Source organism: Pinus tabuliformis, chromosome 9 (genome assembly GCF_031772625.1).
Source record: "Pinus tabuliformis cultivar Carrire ecotype Pingquan chromosome 9, CPIR1, whole genome shotgun sequence".
Taxonomy (NCBI): domain Eukaryota; kingdom Viridiplantae; phylum Streptophyta; class Pinopsida; order Pinales; family Pinaceae; genus Pinus; species Pinus tabuliformis.
The window spans coordinates 1,300,400,498-1,300,411,963 of NC_142307.1; the positions used below are offsets into that span (position 1 = coordinate 1,300,400,498).

Below are 11,466 nucleotides of genomic sequence, written 5' to 3' on the forward strand. Positions count from 1 at the left end.
TCTCTAAATATTGATTGTAATACTTAACATTTTGTATATTCTGATGAAGCTTAAAATGAAGTAAATTTATAATCGACAATTTTGATTTCATCCGATGGATGAAGAGAATGTGGTTGCTACTTTTTATAAAAGTTACAAGGCTCTAATCTAAATTAAAGGATCCAAGTGACAAGTCATAATTTGATTAGAAATTTGCACCAAAAAAATACAATTTGATGTTATGATGCGTTATTTGATGAGAAAGCTACAACCATGGATTTCATCTTAGAGATACACACATCAATCGCCATGACACAATATAGGGAAAGGTATATGTATACTAGAATCTTTCTAAGCCATGGCCAAGGAAAAATATTAAAGGACTCATTCATTTCAATGGATGTAACCCTTCCATAACCCATGGTGACCTAAAGTGTGATAACATATTCATAAAATAGAAACACAAGTGTGCTCAAGATGAGCAGCCTTGAACTAGCCTACATTATGCAGCTCACAAAAAAATAAAACTTGGGGAGTTCCGTTATGGGGAATTTGGGATGAATTTGATCCACAAAGTGTTAATGGGAAACATAACGAGTTGGTAAAAATGTATTTGTTCAATATGTGAATGTTGTATATGGTGATACTGGAGTGTCAATATTAATAATGTAGGAGCATGGTAGAGATCTTTGAGAGAAGTAAGGAAGGGAAAAACCCTTAAGCATTAAAGAGTAAAGGTTCTTGTAGCCCAAGGCTTGATTGAGAAATGCTTCAAAATGTAAGGGAGGAGGTTTTTGGCTTCTATGTTGTTGCAACATCATTTTTTTTTAAAGCTGGCATGCTAATGTATTAGTGGGTTCCAAAACCAATGATGTGGATTTAACTACCCATGACCACAATTCAATACCAAATTGTAACAACAAACCTTTGAATACTTTTTCATTATGAAAACACATGAATTTATTGTTTCACATCAAGAAACTAACTTAAATAATTATGAGATAAAATCTCAGTTAGATACTGTGAACTAGCAACGAAGCACAACAATAAAGATAATTAAAAATATGATCTCAACTATTTCATGAAAATATAAAAAAAAGGATTCATCACACCAAAGCACAAGAATAGTCCCCTAATACTAGTAATAATGTGATATGTTAAACATATGCTGAGGATAAGGACTAGAATCCCTATTAATTAGTCATATTATGGATTTATAGTGTGTTGTAGAAACTACACAACTCCACATAATTTGGCTAGTCATTACTATAGGAAACTCAATCGTAGACACCCAACCATAACTAATAAAATGATGTATACTTGGAGAGTAAACATTTTGGTGGAAAATGGACCAAGGAATTGGACAAACTCCTTGATTTTAGGAACAACTTTTTGGAGGTGGTTCCAAAGTTGGGAACCTAATTGGGTAAGGATGAGGATATCAAAAAAGGTTGTGGGAGTTGAATTTAGGGCGAGTTTGAAATTTTTCTCAAGGGTTAGTGGTACTATCATTTTGTATTATAGAATGAGAAGTTATGACATAAGGAAAGGATAAGGTGGTGTAGGGCCAATCACTAGGAAAATAAGAGTTATTCCACACTGAGTAGATTCAAATGTTAGTATCACTAAACAAAAAATGAAATCATACTAAGCAAGTCATATTCTAGGTGACCAAATAAAAATGTGGTGAAAAGAGAAATAGGCACATGGGTAAAAAAGGATTATGTAGCAAATAATTCATCAAGTTATGATTGGAAAAATATTAATGACTTTGAACATTTTGAACAAACTTCCATTTTCGTCAAGTGAAAGACCATATAATAGAAAGGGTTAGGAATGATGGTGGTTTGGTTATTAGTTGGTTTTGAGTGATTATCATTATTGCGTATTTATTGAATGTTAGTATCACTAGAACTATGGGTGGAAACTACAATAAGAAGTTTAATTAGTAGCAATAGCCATATCTTTGGGTTTTGCCCTTGATCCTCTAATGGACGATGGATATGTTCATATTAAATATTAATGGAATGTAGTTCCAAGTTAAATTTTTTGTTTTCTTTCCTTTAAATGGTGATGATGTATTCTATAACTATTCCTAATCTATGTTCATGAATGAATGTAATTCACTTAAATTTAAGTTGCAATTTTGAGTAATATGGAGGTTCACTTGTATTTATTATTTGACTATGGCATACCTTGATATTAGCTATGATATGATGAATGAAGCATAGTATAATACTTAGGGTGTAAGTATGCATGATTGGTTTGGTGCTAATGCTAACAATCATTCTATATGAGCCTTGTATAAGCTTTAGTCTTAACATAGGTTTATTGTTTACATATCAACAATAGTGCACAATAACTCAAAGAAACCCAATTATGACTAGGAAAATTGACTTTAAAATGAACTCTACCTTGAAACAATTTCTTTGAATAAATAGATACAAACCATTGGGATAACAAGCACAACTTATGTTTCCCTTGGCAAGGAATTAAAAGCATTGTTATGATTTAGCTAAGTTAAAATAGAGAGTGCATAGTGCAATGTAACGAATAGATATAGGACATTGATAGTTCGTAGAATGACTTCAAACAATTAATAAACACCAAACCAAGATGTTTCAAAAACATAAAACCAACAAAAGATGCTTGATCTATGCATATTGCTACGAATATAAAACAAGAAAATTGGAGAAAAAATCTTAGTCATGTAGTGAAGAATTGTTGTATGCAAGTTGTTTAAAGACATAACTATAAGCTTTGATTCGACATAAGTACAAAGGAAAACCCATAAAACTCACTTTCTACTATCTTAGAGATTTAGAAGTGATTGTGATTTTATACGCAAAAATGGATGATTAAAAGAGCAGTGAATGTTGTCCTATCTTATGCACAATGAATGGGTATAATAATTTTCTTATTTTTAAAAATTAGATTGGCTATGCACACATTAAATTAATTAAAATTGATTAATTAATGTTGTCCCTAAAAACCAATCTCATGCACACTAAATGAGGATAATTAATTCCTTGTCCTTTGAAATTAGATTGGTCATGCATGTGTTGAATTGGATAAACTTGTTGAATCAACGTTGTCCCTAATAATTGTCTCATACATAGTGAATGATAACAATCATTACTTTGTTCCTGGAAATTAAATTAGACATGTGTATGGTGAATTGGTTAAACTTGATCACATATGTATATTATGGATTGGCTCAATCAAATTTGATCATCCAATTTGTCATTAGAGTAGTCCCTTTAAATTGAGACATTAGAGTAGTCCCTTTAAATTGAGACATTAATATGATGCATTGTAATCAAATGATGCGAAAAAAATTTAATGTAATTATAAAATATTTAAGGCCACAAAAATTTGACATAATTACAATTTTAAAATTTATCATTAATTTTAGATTAAATTATGATAAAAAATATATAAATGCATATTACAATGGTAACACATACCTATATGATTGATATGAAGTAATATTAAATATGAGGTTGTTTATTACATATTTAAGGAAAAAAATATAAATACCCACATCTTTAACCAGATAAGAAAATAGCTCATATATATCCATAAAAAATACCTAAATGAAATATATAAAATAATTAAAATAAAGTTACATCATTAATGATGATAATGTGAGATTCACATCTCTTAAACCCTAAAACAGACGTTGTCCATCCCTTTCTTCGATAGTCCTTGGTGATAAACTTGTAATAAAGTTAACCCTGTCCAATAGAGGAAGTGAAAGATAACATAATTGCGATGGGGAGGTTTTCGTGGAATTCATTAGACACATGCATAATAAACGTCATCCTAAGAATATCTCGATTGCTGACCGTCTCTCTATCAATGCCCGTCTATTCCCTCTCTCTACCTGATATCTTCGATATTTATACCTGGCTGGATCTTTATTTATACCTTTATATCGATTGATACCCGGATCTCTCTTATCCGTATCTCTCTCTTCTTGCGAACTGGAGATAATGAACTTGCCACTGTTTGCTCGCTTTCCCATTGATTTCCCCCATCATGAAACAGTGAAAACACCGAAAAAAGTGAACCCGCCCTCTCCCTCTCCCTTATGGTCGAGCACCTAAAGGTGATGGCGGCCTTAACAGTCGAGCCTGTTTATGCAAGATCGAGTAACTAAAGTTTCAATTTACTTATTAGGTGGGGGGCTAGAAGTTTCAATTTACTTATTAGGTGGGGGGCTAAAGGTCAAGCCTCTCCGATCCTTTTGGTCAAATACCTAAAGATTCAATTTACTTATTAAAGATTCAATTTACTTATTAAGTGGCCCCTCTAAAATAAGTCAAAAAAAAAAAAAACCCTTAGGGATCAATAAGTAGGGAAAATTTTCCACGCCGATTCCACTCTAAAGTTTAGAAATAGTTAATAAAATGTATATATAAAATGAAGTTAATGTCCTTCATTTCAAATTTGTCGAGATATTTGTTCGGAGTGTTATGTAATTTTACTGTTCAAAGTGCTACGAGAGGCATCTTGCGCCTGTATTTGCAAAAATGGTGATAGGTTGTTCATTGTGATAGGTTGCTCAACATTAATAAATAGATAGAGAAAATTTGATTTTAAAATAATAAAATATTTTATAATATGAAAAGTATTTGAATTTTTTTTATTTTTTTTAAATTTCAAATCAAAACACTAAATTAAATTTAAATATAAGGACTGCGCTACACCTTACAACCCTCCGAACGCTGACGAGTTAGAGCAATGCCGAAATTTGCAAACGTGGGCGTGTGTAGCTCCTAACATTAAAGAGTTATATATATATATAATATCAAATAAAACTTGACATTCAATCTCAATTTCATGTGATTTGTGATTATGATAATTTACTTAAATTTATTTTTTATAAATATTTATAAAAAATATTATTAAGTTGAGTGATTTATTTTACAGTTTATTATGAAGTTTAATTTTATTTGCTAATCATTAAAGTAGAAATTTTGTTCATATAAGTCAAAATAATTTTTTTTTTAAATCTAAAAAATAAATAAGTAACTAAACAAAACATTTAAATAATATGAGCTTATATAAAATTTTACACGAGAAAAATTACATCTATGTTAGATCTCTATTTAAAATGAATCTATACTTCTCATAAATTATGTAATCAATTTTTTTATTAATTAAATTAATAACTAAAATATATATCAACCACATTTATTAATATAATTAAATTAATTATCTAATATTAAAAAACAATAATTATCTATTTTATATCTTATACTATAAAAAAAAATCAAATCAAATCACGACTGAATCCTAAACATACCTGCTATCTGTGAAACTTCAGACTTTGGGAATCAAATCACGACGGACTCCTAAACATACCTGCCATCTGTGAAACTTCAGACTTTGGGAATCAAATCACGACGGACTCCTAAACATACCTGCCATCTGTGAAACTTCAGACTTTGGAGCTATGTGAAAGCGAAAAGGGTGTGCGCGAAGCCATTGGTTGAGTGAAAGCTATGAAATCGCCTTGCGAATTCGACCTCCACCTAAACTCAGACACAAAGGAAAAAGAAATTACAATGACTTAGCGTTAAAAAAGGATATTCGCATCTTCGGCTTTAGTGCATTTAGACGGGATAACTAAATTTCTTTTATAAGATGGGCGGCAGCGTGTGCGCGAAGCCTATCGGTTGAGCGAAAGCCATGGAATCGCCTTGCGAATTCGTGGAACTTCCTGTCATTGATTTCTCTCTCCTCCCATGGAAATCTGGAGGCGATGCCCATCACCATGACCAGCGGGAGCTCGAGAAACTGAGAGAGGCTTGCCAGGAATGGGGCTTCTTCCGTGCCATCAACCATGGAGTCGAGTCAAGCCTAGTTCAAACAGTGGACTCCATGGCGCGAGACATGTTTATGCTGCCCGCTGACATGAAAGAGAAAACCATTTCCCCCATTTTCAATACTGGTTATTTCCAGGCCCAGAGGGGTCCCGAGGGTAAAGATTCGCTGCCTGAGAGCATGGTCTTTCCCAACGACAATTCAGTAGATGACATCTCTTCCAAGCTTTGGCCCCACGGAAACCACAATTTCCGGTTGGTTTTCACCATCTTGAAGTTTCAGTTTCTGTAATATTTGCTATTCTTTTGTAAAATCTCAAAACCCATTTCATTTATTAGTTACATTACGGGATATTCGTTATTCGAATCTAAATTTGGCGTACTGTTACAGCGAGAGGATGCAGGAGTACAACTCGGAAATGAGGGAGGTGTCACATGGGATCCTGAAAGTGATTCTTTGCAGTCTGGGTGTTGATGTGACTGAGCACTATTCATCACCGCTCTTTCACAAATCTCAAGGTTGGCTCCGCATGAATTTCTATCACAACAAAGACGATCATGATAATCAGCAGCAGCAGCGTTACTCGAAAGCTCATACAGACATCGGGTGTCTTACTATTCTGTACCAAGACGATGTGGGTGGCCTTCAGATCCGAACAAAGGAAGGAGAGTGGATTAATACCAAACCCTTGCCTGGATCGTTTGTTGTTAACATCGGCGACTGTTTACAGGTGAATCTTTAATTCGACCTCTTTTTCTTAAAGCTAAATTTAGAAATTGTCACTGAAACAAGTGATGGCGATGGTTGGCAGATGTGGAGTAATGGCAGATACCGCAGTGCAGAGCACCGCGTGGTTTATGGAGGATCGGAACGACTGTCCATGGCGTTCTTTCTGGATTTTACAGACGAAGCGGAGATTCGTGCTCCTGAAGAACTGATCGATGAGAAGCATCCTCGAAAGTACAGAGGAGTTACTTTTGAAGGCTTAAAAGCGTACTTCATGAAAGCTGGCCCAACTCTGGGTGGACCTCCGGCTTACTTTTTATTATAAACAGAAGGGAAAGGTCAGGTCACATTTCGTGAATGGCCTTACTGGTGATCGCATCTATTATTCGAAGATTTTTAATTTTCATTTTACCAGAAGTCACTATATTATCATTCGCTTTTGTTATATGTATTTACCGTTTTTTAGTGTGAGTTTTTGGAAGTTTTTCTAATAGGTTTTTTTGGTTTAATTTTTGGTAAGAATTTTTTGAAATCACAAGTTTGATGGACAATTTTTGCACAATCTAAGAGTCTTGAGAGGTTTTCATGGTGCCGAATTTATATAAACAGTAAAAAAAAAATCAGTTTAAATAACACAAATCAAGATTTCACCTCAAATTATTTGGCTAAAATCCAAAAATTCACACTAAAAATAATTCCTATATATTTTAAAATGATGAGCAATTACAGTTAGTGTGCACTGTCCTCCTGAAAGCAACTATGTAAATTGATGATTAAATAAACCGAACCCTTTCAACAGCATAATTAGATTCTTTATAATTTATTTGGGTGGTGCGCTGTATAGGGATGACTGATCAACAAAAGAAAATTATTTAAAGATGGTTTGGGATTAATTAAATTAATATTTATTTCAAAACCATTTTAATAGAATAATTAAATTAATATAAAAGAATAAATAAAATATTTAATTTATTAATTTTAAATATATAATTTGAGTGAGTTAATGACTAAGAGAAAGTGTCTCTTCCTAAAAAGTTATAGATTTAAAATTAGAAAAGATTAGAATGTATGATTTGAGTTAAATAATTTAAAAAATCTCAAAAAAATAAAATTATATACACAAAACTCTATTTATATTTATTCTTAAAAAATAATCTTTTATATTTTTTAATATATTGATTGAAGATTTCGATCCTACCAAAAAAATCTTTTATATTAAAAAATACATTGATTGAAGATTTCGATAATCCATTTTCATATTTTTAATATATTGATTGAAGATTTCGATCTTACACAAAAATCCATTAAAAATGATGTAAAAAGATGAGAATTCGTGCCTTTCTCTGTCCATGAAGATTATGAAGGATTTATAATAGTTTTAAAATTAAATTTCATGAAAATTATATATATATATTAATTTTAAAATATTGAAAAATGTATTTATTTTGGAATAGTGTTTTTATAATTGTAATTTAATTATTATTAATTATTAAGTATATGGTATTTATAAGTTATAGTATTGGTTGGTTTATGATATTGTAACATATTTTATTATAGATTAAGAATCTCCATGTTAAAATAAAGGTAATTTTTTATAGTTTCTAATCTTGTTTCATATTTTTTTAAATATAGGTGAGAGAAGGGCTATATATTAATATTTTTATAATTATTAATAATAATAATTTAAAATAAAGTTATAATTTAGTTACTTTATGATTTTTTTTTAAATTTAGCAATTTGAGATGTATAGTAAGATAAGTATTTTCATGATTAATATGGATTCCCATTTAATTTATATGGCTAGGTAGTTGATAAAAGTTTAAGAATATGTGTATATCTTGATTACATTTTGAGTGAGCTTATTGATTAAGAGTATGTATTTCTTTCTAAGAAGTTACATGTTCAAATGTAAATAGGGTAGAGTATGTACACCATCCTAAAAACAAATAGAATAGGAACACAAATAATAAACAAATAGAAGTAATTTTAAATGGTTTAATATTACTCAATCAATATTTATCTTTGAACACACCCCCACACACACATATGTTGTTGATTTAAGATTTTATTGCATCAATATGACTTCATACAAAGCCATATATCACTCTTTGAACTAAGTCATGTCACAATCTACTACAAGGAATTTACCAATACTAATGACAATGGACAATGATCATCTAGGTCTATCAAATGTAAACAACTATTACTACTAAATTCATAACTACTGAAATAAGCTTAACTACTAAAACTAAAATACATAAGCTACTTGATGAAGAGATTATGAAGAGATCATGGGCCTTGGCACTTGGTAGGGCTAGAGGTTTTAGGCCACATTGGAGATGGCCTTCTATGTGAGCTAGTCAAGAATCTATACATATGATGCAAGAGCATTTGTGGCATTGAAATCGTTGCAGTCCTCATGTTTTTCCTTCAAGACCTTGCCTAGGAGTGTTTTGATTTTCCACTGGAGGGTAACAAAATTAAGATATTGGATTTGTCTTCCCATGGTATGCCTAGGGTTAGGAAACCAAATGGCTACTTCATCTTGGATTGTAGAATCAAGGTAGGATTGGCAGTCACTAGTGGTCAAGGCTTCAAGTTGGCATATTTCCTCTGGGATTTTTGAGGGTTAGAGAAATGGAAAAGAACTATATCATTTTTTTCTTGGGATTGAGCTCGCAAATGGCCTTGAGGACCTCCACCACTAGATCCCCGACAACAACACATCCTCTGATGGGCATGGTATGCTAGACCAGAACTGGCGAAAGCGAGGACGACCCCTAGAAGAAAAAAAAACCAAGGAGACCATAAGACATAATACAAAGTGACATGGTTTCTCAATAAAGACTTGGCTTCTAGGGAGGTCTGGAGCAGACTATAGAAAAATGAGATAATGGTTTAATGAAGATGGAGGGACTCCAGGGAAGGTTAGATGACCACAAGAAACCAAAAACACCAATCTCTGTGCAGACAACCTAGGCACTATGGAGACTATGAACCAACAACCACCCAACAAAAGCTATCAAATTGAAAGATTTGAAGGAGTTGTGGAGGTTGGACATAGAATGTATTATCGAGCAATCGTCAACCCAATGATCTTGGAAATGCTTTAGGTTGATGGCATTCCTTTGCTAGTCACAACTCCCCATGCTCAAGCTTCTGTCGTAGCTGCAAAAAATGTTCAAGGGGTCGCCTCCTCAGTTGTCGTTTTTATAATCCTCTCATGGATGTTTAACATTAGGTGTATGCATTGAAGTCCAACATCCCTGGAGTTAGGACTACCGTGTAATACAACTCTCATAGAGTTATTGCCATCGGAGATAGATTTCCCCTTAACTAGAGCATAATCACAAGAATGTCCCCATGACACATGGTTGTGACAGTCAGATTTAAGCTACAAAGGATTAACCAATGAGTTTAACTACTACCTATATCCTTGGAATGACTTGACAAAAACATCGATTGGAGCCTTCCACTTGCATAGAAGAAGATTCAATTTTTTTGAATGACTTAGAAGCATATCAACATAATCTCTCACAATATACATATGCTAAATTTCATTGATACATGGTTGAAGTATCTCAAACAACAATGCACTACTGGAATTCTATGTTCGCCTATTATTTCTGTAATTCTGTCGAGGGTGTTGTCAAAATTTTATGTCTGCTTGTTGCTACCATAATTTTGTGCAGGGTTCTACCATAATTTCGTGTAGGGTTCTACCTTAATTCTATGCAAGGGTGCTACCTAAATGCTAGGTAAAAGAGCTACTAGAATTTTAGGCAGACAATGCTATTGGATTTTTGTGTAGAGGTGCTACCATATTTTTAGGAAGACAACATTACTAGATATTTGCAATTTGACATAAAATATTGTTATTCTTTCAAAGCAACTGTGAATTTGTAAATGTTGGCTTGTTGGGGCCTGACCTAGGTTCGGAGCTAATTAGCCATGAAAATCCCTGTGCTACTGGCCCTTTCGGCAACAGCCCGCAGAGCGCAAATTGAGGTCTCACCCGAAGTAGTATGGGGGGGTGCTGGAACCAGGTTTCCGCACCCTTGAGATGTTTGAGAGGTTGAATTGGTCCAACTGTTACTTCCTGTGCACAGGTTGCTTCGCGCACTTCCCTGGCCTTCGCACCTTGATAGATTCGTCTTCGCTTAGCCATAACCAAGGGCTGTGGGGCTTTTGTGCTACTAGAGCAGTGTTCTACACTATTCCCCTAAGTTGCACCGGAGATCTTACTTGTCTTCTTACACCAGTTAGTTAGTTCCGCATAAATAGGATCCTTGTGTTATATTTAATTATACAACATATTCATATAAGTTCGTGCAACACATAACAATAAACTTGCAAATTATACCTAATAATACATAAAGCAGGAAAAGATACACAGAAATATGGTAAAACTTCTCTTTATTATTGCTTCCCACGGTTACAGACCGAACCTGCCCTGCACACTCAGCTGCAGGGGTCTGCGCACTCAGTTGCAGACTACTAGGCCTCTGCGCACTCAGCTGCAAAGCCTTCTCCTACTCTATGACCCAAAGACACCCTTTACACTTCGACTCAATCTCTTAAACTCATCATGCCTATCTTCTATATTCTTGATTCACTTCGCTATCTTCTACATTTAGAGCCTCGCTCTATTTATACAATCCCATGGTCCGTGGACCATGGGTGGATCTTACAAGTCGACATTACATTTACAAAAACAAGGGCGGACAACCCCATGACTCTGTTATGACTTCGCGCTTCGTGCCCACAAATCGTAGAGTTTTTACGAAGGACTTCGTCAAAACTTGGGTTTTAAGCCCCAAAACATGCCTTAGGGGGTGATTCCATGCCCAACAGGCCCCCAACACGAACATCGTGACTCGCCCTCGAGTCACTCTATCAGTGCGGAGATCTTTGCGCAGAATCCCTCCA

The 11,466-nt window shown here is 33.7% G+C and overlaps 1 protein-coding gene across 1 annotated transcript; it reads left to right on the forward strand.

Annotated features, from left to right (window-relative positions):
* The first annotated feature begins 5,350 nt into the window (after nt 1-5,350).
* On the forward strand, nt 5,351-6,966 carry LOC149153325 (C4-beta,C20-epoxidase-like). Its single transcript, XM_089439665.1, has 3 exons — nt 5,351-6,065; nt 6,202-6,541; nt 6,623-6,966. The coding sequence occupies exons 1-3, from the start codon at nt 5,677-5,679 to the stop codon at nt 6,860-6,862; spliced, it is 969 nt and encodes a 322-aa protein (XP_089295791.1). The 5' UTR covers nt 5,351-5,676; the 3' UTR covers nt 6,863-6,966.
* Nucleotides 6,967-11,466: the final 4,500 nt, after the last annotated feature.